Below are 20,626 nucleotides of genomic sequence, written 5' to 3'. Positions count from 1 at the left end.
GTTTACCTTTAGGTCTAATATTATATTTTATGAATATATAACAATGTAATATTAATGCATTGTCAATATAAATATTTAAAAGCAATTATTATTATAATTAACTGTTTATTTAATTTTTTTTAAGAGGTAATGATAAGTAATACTTATGATAATATACAAATATATAATATATATTTCACTTTTTATAATGTGTGCGACTGACCAATACTTCAGACAACCGAAGAATAGAAATAACACAGTAATTTTACTATAAAAAATAATTAAAACTGTCCATCACTATTTGATAATTAGAAGAGGAGTGGGTGATCCATCAAGGACAATGCTCATTTTCCTTGATTTTCAAGTAACCTCCTAATACTCCCCACTCATTTCTCTCTTCTCTCTCTCTCTCTCTCTCTCTCTCCCTCTCCCTGTGTGTGCAAAACATTCATGGCAAAGCATCATGATCAACACTCCAGCTAAAAACCCATGTGAGTTTCAAATCTATTATATACTTTTTCCCTGTATTTTTATCTGGGTGTCTCAGTCTATCACTTTCTCTGCAAGAAAAAAAGACTTGCTTTGTGATAGTTACACATTTTAAGGAGTCACTTATCATATGTAAATATTATGTGTTCTATAATATTGGGCTTTCATTCATGTTCTGAGAAAGTTAAACTGTAATAACAAACATTCCATTTTAAATATGGGTTATTTGTAATATATTTAGGAAGCATTTGGACAAACGGATTAATTAAATGATTAGAGTTATTAAATAAACTAAAAAGAACTTACTATATTGAAATAAATTAAAATTATAGAGGTCATACCAAGTTCAAATTAAAGACTATTTTCATAAGTTTATATATGTTTTTCATAGGATATTTTCAAAAGTCCCAATAACCTCTATAATTGATAATCACTATAAATTTAGGGGGTATGAGTGTGTGATCCTTTCTCCCACAAGCTTAAAAAAAAGAGACCAAGGAGGATATGAAAAATCATATAAGTCTTCCATCAACTTTCTAATATTTTCAATTTTCGTTTAGTTTTTGTGTGTGTTTGGTTTGGTGTAATCCTCCTCAAATTATTTTTTCTCTATATGTTAAATTCATTCTATTTTTACACTATATCTAATTATGTATTGTGGTCCACATTATTGAAAATATTATACTCGCATACCTGTATTCCACAAGTTATATATATATATATATATATATATATATATATATATGATTAATTGATGGTGTAAAAACTTTATACATGAAAGTTAAACAAATACAAAATGTATACAATTTTGCTATTAACACTAAGTGCTGTTTGTTGCCGTTTTGTGCTTTTGCTTTTGGAGTCAAACTCAAAGAAAAGTTGAAGCTGGCTGAATTGCAATTAGGATGTAACATAGAAGACAGAAGACATCATGGGCTTTGAGCATTAGTTAGAAAAACCAACCAGGTTTATTTCTCTCTTATCCTATTTCCTTGTTTATCTTTCTCTCTTTCTTTCCTTTTTCTCACATAAATCACCTGCATACATGCGATTCATAATTTACCAAAGGCTTATTAAAGTACCTATGTGAGTATATATGTTTGAAGCATCCAACTTTTCCTTTATTATTTTTCTCACTTCCTTCAGTTAAAGTAAGGGAATTCTACTGTTTTCGATGGTTAAAGTAGGTTTATAGTTCAATCTTATTGTTCCATTATCTTCTTTTTCCTCCTCCTCCTCCTTCTTATTTTTCTACTCTCTTCTCTTCTTATCCTTTGGTTTCCTGCATATTCTCATCATTATTCTGCAAAATTTATTGTTTGTTTTGGACTTGATTTATTCTCTGAATATTTTCTATACTTTTTTTTTGGTTTTTTGTCATTGTTTTTATTTTTATTTTGAGCTATGCATATCCTTTATGTTGGTGTCTAGCTAGTTTCTGAATATCGAATCTTCATCTAATCAAAGCATCTATACATGTTTCTTGATAGTTCATAAACTAGTGAAAGCTAAAATCCACTTATTTTTTTCTTTCAAGTCATCAATGAAAATGATTGTAAATTTGTCTCATGCCAACCAATTTCTTCTATTGATCTTTTCAGAATTTTTTTATTCTATCTAATCATGCTCTTGAATTTGATTAAGAGAACAAACTCAGATTTGTTCACTTGATTCTATATTTCACAAAAAAGGAAGTACGATTCAAGAGAGATAGCATAAAGAAGACCATGAATATGATCAGCAACTTGAGCTGTGTTAGCAGTTCCAATCTCATAGATACCAAGCTTGAAGAGCATCAATTGTGTGGATCCAAACAGTGCCCAGGTTGTGGACACAAGTTTCAAGGAAAACCGGTACGGTAAAAAAATCTAAGTAATATGCTTTCCTTCAAAGAAAAGCCTCTGAGAATATGAAGAATCATGCAAAACAAAAAGTTTACCATATTCATTTCATATGCTTATGGCTTTTTATTATTGGACTAGCTAATTAATTTGATGATGTTTCCTTTTTCAACCCAAGCTATTACTAAAGTGTTAGTGTTTTTAAAAAAAACTATCTTGTTTCTTTGTTTATATTTTTTCCTTATATTATTTTATCTCTTTTTTCTCACCCTTTTGCTTCTTTTTTTCCAATTTGAATTTATTGGAGCCTTTGCAGGACTGGCTAGGTCTACCTGCAGGAGTAAAGTTTGATCCAACAGACCAAGAACTCATAGAACATCTTGAAGCTAAAGTTGTGGCAAAAAACATGAAGTCACATCCCTTGATAGATGTTTTCATTCCTACTATTGAAGGAGATGATGGCATTTGTTACACCCATCCTGAGAAACTTCCAGGTATGAGAAACTAACATAGTCAAATTGAAATACCCTCTAATTCCCACTTCATGTTTGTATTTTTTTTTCAAAATTAATGCATCATGTTAACCACATTCCAATCTTAATTTTAAACTAAATAAATTTATTTTTCTTATCTACAATTTAAATATAATTGAAATGAGTAATCTCATACAATACAACAATTTCTCATATCCGATATTGAATTTTGAATTACTTGTCCCCAAAGTTCATATAAGATGTCGTCTACTTTTGTTGCCATCAACCACTATTGGGTTGTTGGATGTTTATGTATTTTGACTATTTTCTAAAAATATATGAATTAAAAAGTATTAAATGTGTGCTCCAATATTATATAATTGATATCATTATTCAATTTGCAGTTAGGTTTTACTAAACATAAATAGTATACAACTTAAAATCTCCCTTGATAGTTAGAACTGGGAAGAAACTTATAGTTACACACTTCAACATAATCAAATTAGCTTTGTCTTGTGTGTTGTAGTTCACCTAAATCGACCTAACTTTATTTGATTTTGGCTTTGTGTGATTTCTTATAGGAATAACAAAAGATGGGTTGAGCAGACACTTTTTCCATAGACCCTCAAAGGCTTATACAACAGGAACAAGAAAGAGAAGAAAGATTCAAAACGAATGTGAAAACTTGCATGGAGGAGGAGAAACAAGGTGGCACAAAACAGGTAAAACAAGACCAGTAATGGTTAATGGAAAACAAAAAGGGTGCAAGAAAATTCTAGTCCTCTATACAAATTTTGGGAAGAACAGAAAACCTGAGAAAACAAATTGGGTTATGCACCAATACCATTTGGGAATGCATGAAGAAGAGAAAGAAGGAGAGCTTGTTGTGTCAAAAATATTCTATCAGACACAGCCTAGGCAGTGCAATTGGTCTCATGATAGAATTGGTGCAACAACAATAACAACAGTTGGTGAATTTGGAAGTGGAGAACAACCTAGTTATAACAATGGAAGAAGAGACAGTGGAAGTGGGAGTTGTTCTTCTAAGGAAATAGTTACTTTTAGAGATGAAATGTCTGATGTTGTTTGTGTCCCTCCAAATTCAAGCTTCAATGATGTTATGGACATTCAACACCTAAAATCTGACCATTTCAGCTTCATCCCCTTCAGAAAAGGCTTCCAAGAGGTACATATAATATACATAAGACTGTTCCCAACAAAGACAAATATTACTTCAATTATCAAACAACTTTTATGCATAAACCAAAAAGAATGATAATTTGGACTTCAAGTTGGTAATCCAAAGGATTCTCATTATATAAATGATTATCAAAGAACAAAATAATCCTTTAAAAATTTTAAATCTCCTTTCCTTTACTTGCAAAAAAGAAAGAGGGTCCCATAATTTCGTAGTTGATATAATGGATGATTCACTTACAACAACAAAAAAATCACAGAAATTAATTTAATGTTAGGTTCATTATTCTAATATTATTTGCATAATTTATAATTATATATAAAATCCTCTAATCTAACTTCTTTTGATTTCATGTCCAGCTCAATTTATTAACATTCACAGTTTGAAATAAAAATGGCCATTGCAGGTTGGAATAGGAGAATCTTCCACAAGAGAATGCAATGAATTACATGATCATCAGCTACAACAACATCAACAAGCAGCTTTCCACATGAACATGCCTTCACATCCCATTTCCACATTAATCTCTCCAACTCCCCTTCACCAAACATCCATCACCCTTCAGGACAACTCTTACCATGTCTCTACAATAATGCTACAAAATGCAAATTTCCAGGTAATTAATCTATTTAACCTCATTTCTTAAAGATGATTGTAGTTTTTCTCCTTTAATTTTCATATATGAATTTTTTTGGGTACCATCAAGGTATCCTTAACTTTTGGATAAGGAATTAATCCATTTTGGAGTATGTGATTGTCTCTCCTAATAAGTGTTATTCCTAGAAGTCAAATCTTTCATATTTTAGTCTTTCCAATGATCTAATAGGAACTTACAAGTAGTTAGTTATATATGCACTATTTATGCAAAGATACCTAAATAATTGAGATGTAGAATTAAGAAAAGTGTATCAATTAGTTGACATATGGCAAAGAAGAAAGGATTTCAGAAAGAAGCTTACTTCTTATTGTGAAATTATATGTGTCATGTCATTGGTTAAAAATTCAAGAAAGAACTTGATCACTTGCTTTCTCATACACACTCAGCCTTTACTTCCTTTTAACTTAATATTCGTGTTCTTTTTTAACTTACTATTCATGTTCTTTTTTAACTTACTATGATTTTTTTTTTTAAATGTGATTAATTCATGAAAAATGTATATTGGCATATTAGAGCGCTAATATCCTCACTCCAAAAATATTCCTCTAATTAATTAATATATTTAGTTGCTTGGTAGATACGAAATTAATCAATCAGGATTTATGAAATTCTTAATAGGATCACACACAGTTTTTTATATAATTTTTCATACTTCCATCTTTGTAACTCTAAAATATTCTTAAATTGATCTCAATGATTTATTTTCAAACTTCTATATTTTAAACCACTCGCCCTTTATGAACACACTCTTCTCCCATAAGAGACGTAGTTTGTATAAGCTACTGTTCTTATTTAAGAACCTTACATGCCATTTCTCCAATCATGAACCGAGGGTGGCAAATTTCTTAAAATTTGAAGAACCAGAAGCACCTCATTGTGGGCACATTGCTCTGACCTCAGAGAGTGGAAAGTTACTCCCAATTTATTTTGTCAATAAATTATTAATATAGTTATGATAATTAACTACAGCATTAATAACGTTTCAACAATATTACTAATTATTTGTCCTAAAAAGCTTCAGAGAAAAAAAATGGTAGGGCTCATAGTGCAATCAATAAGCCATTCAATGTGTAAAGTCCAAAAATGGACTGATTCTGCATGGTATTTTGCACGAGACGATAAAGCTTTTAGAAGTTCTTGCTAAATAACATGCATGAAACTGTCTTGTCTCCTAATTTTGAATTGTTGTTCACACATGATGATGATTATGATGTAGACTTTGTATTTGATTGTTGTCCCTTTAAATGCATATAATATCTAACAACTTGGCACAGCATCAGCAACAACATAAGCTAGGAGGAAGGTCTATGTCCGGATTGGAGGAACTAATTATGGGGTGCACTTCAACTGATACTAGAGAGGTAAGTAAGTTTTTTTATTCAGAAATAATGAGTTTTATAAAGAACTTTGCCGACTAGAGAAAGAGAAAAAAGGGTATAATTAAAAGAGAGATAAAATATATATTTGTTTTATTTGAATTAAAGACTGGAATCCTTCTTCATCTTTTATCTCTTTTAGCTTTTATCTTAATGTTCGCATATAATGAAGACTTATGAAATTGAAGAAAATAGGTTCTATCACACTTTACATAAAGTACAAAATCGGACCATATATAGTTTAAATAAAAAATATATTATTTTTGTTTAATTTGAAGCGAAGATCGAACTTCTCTCCAAACATTATTCCTCCATGAAAACCTGTTAAATTTTAGTGTTTTTTCTAGTTTATTTTAATTTTCAAACAACAACTAAATAATATTGAAAAACGGGGTCATGATTTAACCCTATGAGAAACTCCACATACTCTTGGAACAAAGAAAAATTCTTATTTTGAACCATTAATTGCATAGCAAATTGGTTATAGCATTAAAAATGATAGTTAAAGTACAAAATTATTAAATCATCCTATCACATATATTAAATTGTATAGAATAATAGTGTAAGAATTTTTGTTTATGTATATATTTTAAACTCTAAAAACAAAGGATGATTAGTTCAAATTTTTTGTCTTTTTCCCCTAAACAAATATCTTTGTCAACTTGAATAAGTAAAGGGTATGTAATGATACAGAATGAAAGAAATCTATTTGAGAGTACATATAATCATATGAAGATATTTGATTCCACAAACCTAACCCTATATTTACAATTCCTACAGTTCCCTTTGCAGGAGTCATCCATCACAAACCCACAAATAGAAGCTGAATGGTTAAAGTACTCATCTTACTGGCATGTCGACCCTGACAACCCAAATCATCATGGGTAGTAGGAAAGACAAGACAACATCATTGTCATCATCATTAATGCTTGAAGCCTCCCTCAAGTTTCTTTCACCAAAAAGGCCAAAGTAATCATATCCATGGTTTGTTCTTTTTCTTTCTTTTCCAATGGGAGCATCTTTATAAGATTTGAAGGTTCTCAACGGAACTAACTAACTGTGTGCAAGTTGGAAAGAAAAGGAGAAAGAACAAAGGATAAAAGAAATTCAAAGGGATAAAAAAGAAGGTGAAGAAAAGTTGGTCTTCTCTCTAGAGGGAGAACGATTAAATACCCAAAGCTTAACGCATCATGCTGCATGAGAATCATCACTATTATTATGATTAAAATATCATCACTATTATTGTTAAATTTCCTCTTATTCACATTGTTAACTTCCCCTTATAAAAAGGATCATAAGATGTTTGAATTTTTCCTGTTTTTTATACGCAGAGAAATATACCATGAGTTTGTGCAAAGAGTGCAAACAATTGTTGTCTGTGCTGAGTATTTTACTCGAGGATTCTCTTAATATGTTAAAGGACACATTTTATTTTTTCAAATTTTTTTGTTACTAAAACTTGGTAAACATACGGTTATTTATTAATGGATATTAACAATTTTATAACTTATCCCCTTCCACCTTTTCTTTCCTTTTCTCAATGGCTGCTGAAAACCTAAACACATTAACGTACCATTCATGTATAAATAAGCTATTGCATTCAATATTATAATTTGTAATACAGGTTCCATAATAATAATAATCATGTCTATTTTCATTTCATAATTCTATCTAATCTCTCACTCATTATTTTAAGCAGTTAATCAGTTATGATACGGCCAGTTAGTTGATCTCATGCATTCACTAGTTACTACTATACTATCTACTATGTTTACTTTATGCTAAGGCCACGCACAGTAATATGCAGCAAATATCATAGCTCCCTATCCCTTGGAGCATTTATCGATGCTGAAAAAAGAAAAACTACTTTAGGATACGAGTTTCAAAGAATATCTTGAAGTTTTTTATGGGTCCCTAACTGATGAAAGAGTACTCTATGTGTTCGAATCGAAGTGCAACGTTATAGAAGCGCACGTACATATTACTAGCACTGCTCATGAAAATTATTAAATTCTGGTTAATTAATATTTTTATGAAGCTAAAGTTTACATCTTTAGGCCAATTTATAGAATCAGGAAAATTTATTTTTTAATTTTATGATTTTTTAAATATATAGCAACTTTCAATTGGATAAAGACACTATAGAACATATAGAAAGTGGATACTTGATCTCCATTTGAATTTATGAGTTATATGGGTTCATAGAGAATCTAGGTAGAGATGATTACAAGTCTCAAAACCAAAATTTTAAGAGTCTAAGTTTTAATTTAATTTTAAATTAAATAATTTAAGAAATTATAAAATACTAATTTTTCTCACATTCCAGTATTGTACGGACTAAATCAATTTGTTTTATACATAGGAAGGAGGGAAGTAAAATTCAATTTTCTTATTGAATATTTGGGTCTATCATTTTGAATAACATCACAACTTCATAAGTTATATTCTAGAGATGATTTTCTTTATTTTTTTGTTTTTCAATAGATTTTAATAGAATGATACTAGGAGACAGACACATTTATATTGCTTTATTCTAAGTTAGATTCGAGCTTTTCACAAGTTACATTATTAGGATAATGTTTTTAATCTTTCATGGGACATGCATGCAATAAAGCTAAATCAAGATGAAGAGGTAACTTCATTGTAGTTTCTGAAGGGAATAAAGATGAGAATGGGATTTAACAGGGAATTTGAAGACAAGAATAAACTTTTTAGTTTCTTTTGTTTCTATGCTCTTTTTAAATCAATGACTACGTACCTTCGTGAGTGTATGAAAGAAAAGAAGAAAATCCACTCCTATAATTATACTATATCTTATTTTATTTACACATATTATACATGATCCTGTGAAATGACAAATGATACTTATAGGTATAGCTAGCTTTGGATCTCTTATAATAAAATGTTTGGAGAATTTTAAAATTATTCTTCTAATTAAATAAACAATAGAAAGAGATGGTGATGATGATGAAATTAGGAAGAGTAGGTACCTCTTTTTAAAAATACTGTTTTATTTTATTAAAAGATAGATATAGAGAAATTTTGAGAACAACTAACCCTTCTCAAGTGAATGAAATTTAAAGGAGGCCTTAAAAGGTGATATTGAGTTCTTTCACTGTATGGAAGATTTGGATGCTTTTCAACGGAACATATAGAGAGAAAGAATATTAATTAGTGTACTTGTACAGTGTTATGGTTTGTTGGTATGGCAGAGATTTTGTCCCATAAAGAAGTTGCAGAAGGAATGGTGGTAGTGCAAGGACGAATATAAGAACATGCCTCTTATGCACTTTATTTTTTTATTCTTTACCAATTAGTTGCCCAATTTCGGGTCTGCTTCCATTTTACAGACCCTACAACTTCTTCCCTTACCTCCACATTCTTCATCACATATTATATAGTTAATCTATTTGTTGGTGTCTATCAAAAATGTACTCAATATAGTATGGAAGATTTATTCGGTCTTTCGGAAATATTGAAATTATCTAAGTGTGTTTTGATAAGTTTACTTTGAAATGCATTGGTTTTAATGTACACCGAGAGGAGGTATATTTTGGAATGTTAAGTTTACATGTTTTTAATACACTAAGTTTACATATTTCAAACCATTGCTTTTAAATAAACTCTAACACATTAAATCATTACATTATCAATAGTTGGATATGGTTTTATCATAGTTGGCCGAAATCGCTCAAATTAATCGTAAATAACAGTGTTTGGTCATCAGACAATATTAGTTTAGCCTAAAATGAGAATTTACTCTAGTGTATGCAAAGGCAACATTTTTCATTAATAGAAAATAAAAATGAGTGAAATGCAAAGTTTACAACATAAATATTATCAATTAGACTTCGCTTAATTTGCGCACTTACAATTTCATCACGGAATGAATGTTATATATTGGCCAGAATGTTATCTAGATACAAATTATTTAGTCAAAAGTATATTGCTTCTATTTTAACAGTTATGCTAATATCTACCAACAATGTGTTGCTCTAATCATATAACGTCCTACTGATCCTCAAAGTCAAATGTTTGATTCTATGAGTGACATTTATTAGGAGGGGGTAACCATGAACCCCAAAAAGGACTAATTTTTTACTCAAAAATGTGAGAAGAAATATTTAGTAGTACCAAAAAATTATATTAATATCTAGCCAATTGTTATAAGAAGGTGGATCTAAACCTAGATATTTCATAAGAAATGTGGATTGAAACCTAGTTATATTTAATATTTGGTATAGGCCGTGTAGCCCATATCACATCAATTTTTATGGGCATAGTATGAGTCTACCCCCTGACCTACCCACTTAGCCCATATCACTTCAAAGTTCAAAGCCTACTGATAAGTGAAAACAGGTCATAAACTCATAATTCATGACCAAGAGTAATGAGGTGAATTCCTTCACACTTCGTTTTCTACATTATTTCTCTTTTCTTCTACAGAAGTTATCCACCCATAAGAAAAATAGTGAAGTGAACAAGAGAGAAGAGTCTGAAAAGCACACAAATTTTCTCTTATCTATAAAAGTTGGTGTGCTTTGCACCCACATCTATTACAAGAATTCACAAAACTTTAACATTATATAGTGTACAAACAAAAACATTATAATTCTACCTTATTGTTCAGATGTGCTATCCAAAGAGTAATTGCTCACCTTTTTATTTTTAATTATTTTTTGGTCATGAGTAATCTTCTTAGAGTGGATCTATTTTTATTGTAGAGAAGATAGTAGAATTATATTTTAAATGGTTTGAACATGTGTCAATGTGATAAATAAAAACTTTTAAGGAGGGTAGATCAAATGAGTGCTAGCCCAATTCTTAGAGGAAGAGAGAAGCCAATAAAAACCATAAGCGAAATGATTGAGAAAGACTTAAAAATCAATGTTATGTCCATAAATATGATTGACAGAAAATTATGATATTAATGTTAGAATATGAATTCAGGTATGTTTTTTATATTTATTTCATTATATACCAAAATCATGAATTCAACATTATTGGTAATTCACTAATCATAAGGATCTGTTCTCTCCAAGTCTGTTTCGAACCAATCAAAATATATTATATCAGTTAAAAAATTAAATATTAATAACTTTTTTTTATTTTTGCTTCATTTTAATTGATTCAGAACAAGCTTAGGGACATGCGATTATGACACTATGCTACTAATCGAGAATGTGATAAAAACGTTGTAATCTTTCAATAGGTATTGTGTGTCTACGGTCTAAAAACAACGTTACTAACGAAACCCGAGTTTAGAAACGGCTGATCCATGACTCACATTGGGAGCAAATGCGATTATGACACTATGCCATTAATCTAGAATATGATTCCTTCTTATCTTTTCCTTGTTCGTGAGATCTTTGTCTAGTACTATATTTATTTTGTTTCATGAATATCCCTCCCAATCCTAATATGGAATATGGGATCATTCAGATTTTAATATTCAGTGTTGAAACATTGGGATATGCTGAGAATTTGATTCATTCCATATTTTCATATGTATGTCGCCATAACAACTCTCCCTTATGCATGTTACGTGTCAGGTTTAGAGCAAAAATAGTATCTGAGTTTTCTCACTACTTTTGCATGTTACGTCCCATCACAATGTAAACAGGGAAATGCAGCAAAGCGCTTACGTCTGAGGGAGCCTTAACAACGTGTTCCGAAGAATTTGGTAAGAGCACCCTCGTGGGTAGCTTTCGAATTGTCGTGAATACATTGGTGAATCTAGTACTGGGAACATGGCTACAAGTTATATTAAACAATCTAAAATATATCCTAATAGGATAAGGAACGGTATGTAAAATTCATGCATAATGTATATATAGAGAGGTAGAATGTGATGTTCATTTTGAAGACAAATAATAGTGTGCATACTATTGGAGAGTGAATAGATATTTGTATAATTTATTGAAAATGTGAATAATTATAAAGTAAATTGTCCGACTCATTGATGGGTATCAAACAGATTTTGAAATTTAATTATTATTTATATTTTGTAATAATTAATATATAAAAATATATAATTATTAAATAAATAATAAAAGTAATAAAATATAAATAATATTGGCAGAACAAGTATCATATTTCATTCGGACTGGTAATTCGATGGACAGATTCCCAGGATATCCAGTTTGACAAGTTACCCTATTAGTACATTTTAAATGGTGACTTGTCCAATTATGTGTTGTTATTTAAATCAGACGTCTAAGTTCTAACCGAACCAGTCAAAAAGATTTAATAGTGTGTTTCTTTAATCATATTGACGGCACTCAAGGCAGTGAGGAGCATGTTTATCACTCTTTCCACGTTACGTAAACAAACCCTTCCAACGTTTCTTCCTAGTGCAAACAAAAACCTGCTCAGCTTTTTTGTACACAAATTAGATATTCTTTTGCACTAGTTAATGCAACCATTTGGTCGCAACCTGATAAATTTTGTTGGTTCCATGTCACTAATGCTTTTAACTTGCAAGAGAATTTCACTACGATTAACAAACATGCAAAAGGCAAATATATATAATATATACAAGAGAACTACAACATGTTCCTCTTAACCTGTAAGACAACATTGGAGAAATCTTCCCTCCTATCTTTCTATGCATCCTATCTTCATTTAACACAATTGTACCGACTTTGCGAGAAATTGTCAAACTTCCCTTATTCTCATGATCACATTCTGTACTGACCTAATCTGCTTGACATGTCCATGTCAAGCTGGCTTAGCAAGCACGCGACTCAGAAACTGGCATCCGCCTGGTCATTGGTAAACTACCCGATGCTTTTAAGGATGCAAACAAGCAAGATAGCCTTGCTATCATGGGCTTAGTCTTTGGAACTTTGCGAACAATGGCCAGCTCTTTACCAGCATCACATGTGCTATGATAGCCTTCAAGATCAGCTTTGGTTATAAGAACCGCATCCCCAGAGGGAGAGCGTGTTAAAGAACAAGGTCTGCTTTTGTGATAGCCTTGAACAGCCTGTTCACAGTAAATGTTAATATCATCTAAAACTGAATGACAGAGATAAAATTACACAATAACACAAGAACTACAATCACTGTATTAGAAGGCTTCATGAGGGTAGGAGGACAACAAATACACCTACTAAACTGAGTTGAATAAGTCTAAATCCTCCTACCCAATTCTCCAAACAATCCTCCTATTTGTACCATATAAAGAAAATATTGAATGTTTCAAAGATATTGGATGCATTAATTTTTCTTTAATACTTATTAGGAGGACTTTATGATAGATATAGCTAAATTCAATTCAGTTATACCTTCCATTGTGATGGTGCTAGTAGCACTCTAGGTCTTTGAGATCGCACATATTCCAGGGCTGCCACAGGTGTCATGTGCTTGTATTCAACCTAGAAAACACAAGTAGAGATTAGCACCTTGAAGCTTCAGCAGATACCACAACTTACAACCATAACAACAGGTTACCAGATAGCAAAGCACAATTGTCGTGCTCCTCCCTCGCCCAGCTTTACAGTGGACATAAGTAGTTTTACCGCAACATGCATTCTCTGTAACAAAATAAAAAAGTAAAACAATAAAACTAAATTTAAGGTGGAGGAGTTGGGACAGAGAAAAAAACACCCATCTCTTTGAATATGAAATTATAAAAAGGAAAAACACCCACGGTGAATGAACTGCACGGCCCGACTGATATCCGCAAATGAGGGGGCAAAGAGATAATCCCTTGTTGGAATGACCAAATGATCAATCCCATGAGCCTGAAACAAAACAAGCAATTAAACCAAGAATGTCAGTGACGCTTTTATAAAAAAAACTATATAACTGAAAGATTGTGAAACTAAAGTGTTTTTTTTTAATCATTCTCCAGCGTCGATACACAACTATACTCTTCAGTCTTCACTGAAGATTAGATATTCAGTAAATTTCCTAATATCAGCAAGTAGGCTTTCAAATTTCTATACAAAACACAAGGATAAGCACAAATATGACATTGTCTTAAAAGACAATGCAATAAAACTTACATGATATAAGGATGAAGGTACCAAAGTTTCATAAGGCTCATTTAGAGTAATTACACCACCCACACCAAGCTGCTTCAACAGAGGAACATCTTTAGGGAATGGGACCGCGCCGAGTAATAAAAACTGAAAAGAACATTACACAAAATTTTAACAAATTACCAAAACCACTTATCAGACAAAACTCAGCAGAACTATCAACCCAACAATGATCTCATTTCAACAACACCACGCTAACCCAAATTTAATTAACAGATTGTTATTATGATACTAATTTAACACAACACCAAAAACACAAGTATTAATTAAGAGGAGAAAAAAAACCTCATCAACTTGATCCCACCACCTGAACTCAGTTTCAATTTTGTTACGAAGCACGTTATACAAAAGGGTCGGGTAAAACAGGATCCGAGCACCTGCTCCAACTAACGCTCTTTTTGCATCAACCCTACCGATTTGTTTCTCGTGCTTCTCTTCTTCAACCCCACTACACTCCGTACCATCCAATTCCTCGATCTTCATGGCACGCACTAAATTCAACCAAAAAAAGAAACTAACATCATTGAAAAGATCAAATTCTTCAAACAATTTTTCAATTTAAGAAACCACATAAATAGTAATCACTATCATACATAAGTTAAAACCCTAAAAATTAAAAGGAAAAAATATGAGCAAAAAGGAAGAGAATCTTACCAGATCGATAACTTGGGAATCAAGGAATATGGAAAATGGAAAATTGAGAGCTAATTGTGAAGAAATCAAATCGAAGAGAGAAGAGAAAATTTTGGGGAATTTCGATACTGAGAGTTGAAGAGCGTGCTGAAATGATTTTAAGTAAAGAGTGGAAGGTTGCAAATCAAAATGCCCTTGGGGTTGGGTTTTATTACCAAAAATACCTTCTATTGCTTTAATTGAACCAATAGATGGAAAGCATTTTTTTTGTAATTATTGTATAATTAATTGATGAAATAAAAGTGTTGTAATAATAAGGAAAAAGTTAAGAAAAAAGGTTGAGGATTGACACTATCAAAAGCATCTTACTATATCTGTTATAGGGTGTAAGCGGTTCCTGTTTAAACCGCGAAATCGATGGAACCGAACCAAACCAAACTGCAAAATGTGGTTCGGTTCGGTTTCGTAGTTCGGTTCGGTTATTTTTTTAAGGAACCGTTTATGTTCGGTTCGGTTTATGATTTTAGAAATTTAGGAACCGTTAGAACCGAACCGAACCGTGTATTAAAGAAATATATACTAGGGATTAAGAAATAATATTTTATTATTGTTTAAATTCTTCAACCAATTTTCTAGCTTAAATTATCAATTTTTGTGTGAATTGTAGTGTTACATATGTTACTAAATTGTTATTAAGTTAGTATTATATATGTTATTAGTTACTAAATTGTTTCATAATGTCTTATCATTTGGAACATATTTTCCATCTTTTGTGATATTGAGTTTAAAACCAACTTATATCATATATTGTTATACATGTGTTACTAATTATGAAATGTAAGATTATAATGTAACTATTATATATTTTTCTAATTAATATATATGTTACTAATCATGAAATGTATTGTTATATATGATTCATAATTTTTTATAATAATAGTAGTAATGTTTATCCTTTTATGATAAACAATATCTCTTGTAATACATTTTGAATTTTCAATTGATGAAATATTTTTTTTATAAAAAGTAAATGTAAAAACCATTGAACCGAACCGAACCGAACCATTCAAGAGTGGTTCGGTTCGGTTCGGTTCTTATAGTTAAAGTTGCGGTTAATTGAGCGGAACCGAACCATATGTTTTTTATCGGTTCGGTCACTAAAATGCACCAAAAACTGAACCGAACCAAATATTTACACCCCTAATCTGTTATACATGTGTAATCTATATGAGAGGAGATCACCTACTACATGATTGAGTTAAAAAAAAATATGAATATGTTATTTAATTTTTTTGTAGTATACATATAGAAGATTTGGATAATGTTCTTTTAATATATTGATGAAGTAAGAGGATCCCCATCTTTATTATCATAAAAAGAGAAAAAATATATATATAATGTGTATGAGTTTTATATATTTTTACTGCATCAACATCTCCACCTTTATTAGGATATAAATAGAATATATTAAATTTCACATAAATACTGAAGAGTGCATTAAATATCTATTCAAACTTACCATTTATTTTTTATCAATAAATGAGAATGGAATTAATGAGGGTCATTTATTATTTTATTTATGAGTTTAAGTTTTTTACACTGTTGGTCATCACCATTAATTTATTTACTTTTGTTTAAGAGTCAATAATGATTAATAAATGAATAATAATGATTTGATGACAGTGTAAAATAATTTATACTATAAATGTATACATATTAAATCATTTATTTATTATATCTATACTAATAATTTATATTTCTAACTCACATCACTTACATCTTATTAGTTACATTGTAAATTCTGGTTTACATAAAGCATATAATGAATAAAAAATTTATATCAACACAAATACAACATGTTGCTTCATTTGGTAAGAAATTAGATTTTTTTCTTATTAAAACGCTACTATATGTAAATGAGATAATGAATAAAAATGTATACAAAAGTTAATATAAAAAAACATTATTCTAGCCAAAAGGTTGATTGAGTTAGGAATGAATTGAGAGAGATCCTACAAGATTGTGAGTTCAAATATAGTTGTTGGGATGAAGACCCTCTTAATAAGTAATCTAAAAATACATCTTCAAGCAATAAGGACACAGAATAGGTAAAGCTTATGGACCTGTCTTTATAGCCTACAATTTTTTATGGGTAGAATATACAAAATTTGTCATTTTGTTATTAAGCAATGTGGGCGCCCCGTGGGTATGATGTAAGGAAAAAAAATCAAATAAATTATAATATGATGTGATTTAATATCTTAAAAAATTGTGATGTGATATGATCCGTCCAACTTCATATGAGATACCAAAGTTTTTTGAAATAATTACTTTTTGACTACTTTATCTAATTTCTTTTTATATTGTTAATCAATGGCTACAAACCCTAATATACTGTTTAGCTCATTTTAAAGCAGACAGGGTATGCAATTTTATTCATAAAGACAGCGTTGTTATGCTCGCATCTACTTTAGATTTTGCGGACATTTGCAGGCATAAACAAAACGGGCTAGGCGACCCATTTTGGCATCTCTACCAAGCACTCACTACGCCAACTGTCCTTTAACAATGTTTTTAACACGACGCTATTAAATACAATAAGAAAGATAATTAATCGCATTCTTTTAGGCAAATGTTGTTAAATTGGTAGGTGAATATAGTTTTAACATTGTTTTCTTCAAGAAATATTGTTGTATGTTTGCCTAAGATATTTAACAACACGTTCTTAAGCAAGCGTTGTTGATTTGAATCTATTTAACAGTGCTTACTTAAACAAGTATTGTTAAATGTGACATATCAATAGTGCTTTTTATAATAAGCGCCGTTAAAAGTCATATGTTCAAAAAATGCTTGTTTTTGTTATTACTTAATATGTATCTATTAAATTATTTTATTTTATTTTGAAAGAACTCGACTAAATATTACACGAAAATAATCCAAATTGTTAATAGAAACTCTTATGCTAGTTTTTCATATATAACACAACTTGATCATATAGAAAAAAATCATTGTTTATTACTTCAAAAAAATATTCTAAATCACTCACCAATATTATTAAAATAGAATATTAAGGTATGTGATTTGATACAACAAAAACTTATATTTGGTAAGTAAATTATGTTATTTGTCATTTCATTATCAAAAGTTGAACATAATATGATAACTAAATAATTTTAAAGAATTTTGATATTTAACATCATTTTTTTAAGCAAAAGTTTGATTAGAATCTATTTAACAATGTTTGCATAAATAAAGTGAGCCTTAAAAATACACTACAAAGTATAACTTGCCTCTCCATTAATGGAGAGGAGTCTTACTCAAATAAGTGATGTTAAATATGACATAACAATAGTGATATTTACAATAAGTGTCGTTAAAAGTCATATGTTCAAAAACGTATGTTTTAGTTATTACTTAATATATAATTATGAAATTATTTAATTTTATTTTAAAATATATAACTCGATTAAATATTACATGAAAATAATCCAAATTGTTAACAGAAACTCATATGCTAATTTTTATATATAACACAACTTCATATATATATATACACGAAAAATGCAATTGTTTATTACTTCAAAAAAAAACTAAATCCCCAACAAATATTATTAAAATAGAATATTAAGGTATGTGATTTGACATAACAAAAACTCATATTTGGTAAGTAAATTATGTTATTTTTCATTCCATTATCAAAGGTAGAACAATAATATGACAACTAAATAATTTTGAAGAATTTTGACATTTAACAAAAAAAAATTAAGCAAGCACTGTTGAAATATGTGATGTTGAAGGTGACATATCAACAACGTTTTTTATAATAAGCGTTGTTAAAAATTATATATTCAAAAAACGTTTATTTTAGTAAGCGTGAATCTTTGCAGATTTGAAAACAAAACCTCACACACAATACTATACTTATTATTTGGTATTTTATTTCTATTACTCTTTTTCTCCTCTTAGTTTATCTCTTCAAGTTATTAGCTTTTAGTTTCTATTTTTTAGTACAAGGTAAATTATTATCTTATTTACCTTATTTATTTTTCTTTTATTCACTTTTGTTGCTTACATTTACATCCGTGTATATATTTCTTGCAATCTCTATATGTATTTCTTGCATTTGACTATTATTTTTTCATCTATATTTTCTATGTAAATTTTAATTTGATTTTTATTATGTTGAATCTAAACTATGTCTTTCTATCTTCTTATTTCTTTAGTTAAGGGAGGAAAAAAATTCATAGATTAGTTATTTACATTTTCATCACATTGGTCTATTTCATTATTGCATATAATCTTATGGGTTAATGAATTTGAACTAAAGGAGATCAGTTCATGCAATGGTTTATAAATTGAGTTTTTAGAATGATGTTTATATTGTCAAATCTTGATAAATATGTTGGAATTGGGCATGTTTGTTATGTGTTTGATATAATGTCTGTTATATTATTTGTTGTTGTTTATGTATGAAACCTATGACAATGTTTTGTGTACGATGTATTGTTGTATGTATGAATATATGATAACGCTTTTTGTGTGATGCATTGTTGTATATATTCAATACAACAACGTAGTAGAAGCTATGTTAATCATGATAATATACTACTTACGGTCAAATAGAAAGCGCATGAAATATTGTTATACATTTAAAATGCATGTTGTTGAACTACAATTTTTACGTAGTGACTCATAATTTAGTGTATGCCATTGCATCATCATGAGACATAAATAGTAGATTGTAGGGGGAAAAGAAGAAAAAGAAAACACTTCAAGAAAATATTGTTTTTGTTTTATAATCTAAGAAAATGTTGATTAGTTGATTGATTCAGGAAGTGAACATTTCAACATAGGATATTAGAGTTAGACCAACCAAATCATAAGGTGTGATTGGTTTGAAGAAAGGGTGAAAATGAAAAGATTTTAATGAAGAGAAAATAAAATGAATTTTCTTTTGTTTGTTTGAATATGAGGGGAGAAAATGAAAAATAACTTTGATTTTACTTCCCCTTGTTTGGTCAAGATTGGAGGGGTAGGAAGATAAAATATAAGATACTTTAACAATTTTTCCTCCCCTCTAAAACCCTCACTTTTAGAAGACAAATAAAAATAGATATGAAATGATTTTTTTACCTTCTCTCATGACCAAATTTTTAAGCCAAACAAGATATTTTAATTGAAATCTTCTCCATCAATTTTCCTCTCCATCTGTCCTTTATGCACATTTATTTATCATTATGTTCTCTATCTCCTATTCATTTTGCCATCTTTGATTTAAAAAAATCATTATCGAAATTCCCACAATCATAACTTTTCAGTTATAATGTAGCATAATGAAGAAGGATGAGGAGAATAAATCTTATAATTAAATGTATCTATTAAATATGTTAAAATTATCAATCACAAACACATCACTCACCTGGATTTTACTTTATTATAAATTTGTAATCTACACAAATAGAAGAGAATTTCACCAAATATATGCATAATCATAAAATTGTTGAATCGGTAATCCGGTAAATGGAGAAACCTTTTCATAAGCTCAAGCAAGTAATAAATTATTATTACATAAAATAAAAACGCTATTAGTTAAAGTGTCAATAATCGGTGTGCATGTTAAATATTCAACAATTTGTGTGCTTTTACTGCGCTGATAGCTGACATTTGCAAGTTAATAAAAAATTATGAAGTGGAATACATCTTAGAAAACTTAGGGTTTATATCTTCTATAAAAATTATTGTATAAAATATAATTATAATAATACAAAAAATATTGAAAAAGTATAGCACTATTTATCACAGAGAAACTCAGCCATGGTCACTTGCTTCAACCAATAATAAAAAGCAGCTTGGAGAGAATGTATAAAGGTATGTTGCTAATTGCCTTTAAATAATTGTAACAAAAAAAAGTACTTTTTTGGTGATCAGAAA

General features: G+C 29.7%; 2 protein-coding genes across 6 annotated transcripts; one reads left to right on the top strand and one right to left on the bottom strand.

The window, feature by feature from the left end:
• On the top strand, nt 299-7,450 carry LOC109349846 (NAC domain-containing protein 73-like). Of its 5 annotated transcripts, XM_019590866.1 has the most exons (9): nt 302-470; nt 1,331-1,434; nt 2,160-2,321; nt 2,626-2,803; nt 3,364-3,729; nt 3,763-3,968; nt 4,387-4,596; nt 5,913-5,999; nt 6,795-7,450. In XM_019590866.1, the coding sequence occupies exons 3-9, from the start codon at nt 2,196-2,198 to the stop codon at nt 6,900-6,902; spliced, it is 1,281 nt and encodes a 426-aa protein (XP_019446411.1). In that variant the 5' UTR covers nt 302-470; nt 1,331-1,434; nt 2,160-2,195; the 3' UTR covers nt 6,903-7,450. The 5 variants fall into 5 exon arrangements, with proteins under 5 accessions (XP_019446410.1, XP_019446408.1, XP_019446411.1 ...); XM_019590865.1 differs by having other exon boundaries at nt 299-470; nt 3,364-3,968; nt 6,807-7,450; XM_019590861.1 differs by having other exon boundaries at nt 3,364-3,968.
• Nucleotides 12,473-14,847, bottom strand: LOC109349843 (putative dual specificity protein phosphatase DSP8). Its single transcript, XM_019590857.1, has 7 exons — nt 14,717-14,847; nt 14,348-14,553; nt 14,027-14,149; nt 13,669-13,762; nt 13,470-13,552; nt 13,304-13,393; nt 12,473-13,002 (listed from the first exon to the last, which is right to left on the bottom strand). Exons 2-7 carry the CDS (start codon nt 14,543-14,545, stop codon nt 12,745-12,747), a joined length of 846 nt encoding a protein of 281 aa, XP_019446402.1. The 5' UTR covers nt 14,546-14,553; nt 14,717-14,847; the 3' UTR covers nt 12,473-12,744.

The sequence above is a fragment of the Lupinus angustifolius genome, chromosome LG06 (assembly GCF_001865875.1).
Source record: "Lupinus angustifolius cultivar Tanjil chromosome LG06, LupAngTanjil_v1.0, whole genome shotgun sequence".
Taxonomy (NCBI): domain Eukaryota; kingdom Viridiplantae; phylum Streptophyta; class Magnoliopsida; order Fabales; family Fabaceae; genus Lupinus; species Lupinus angustifolius.
Note: the sequence above shows the minus strand (reverse complement) of the source record. Positions and strands in the feature narration are given on the sequence as shown.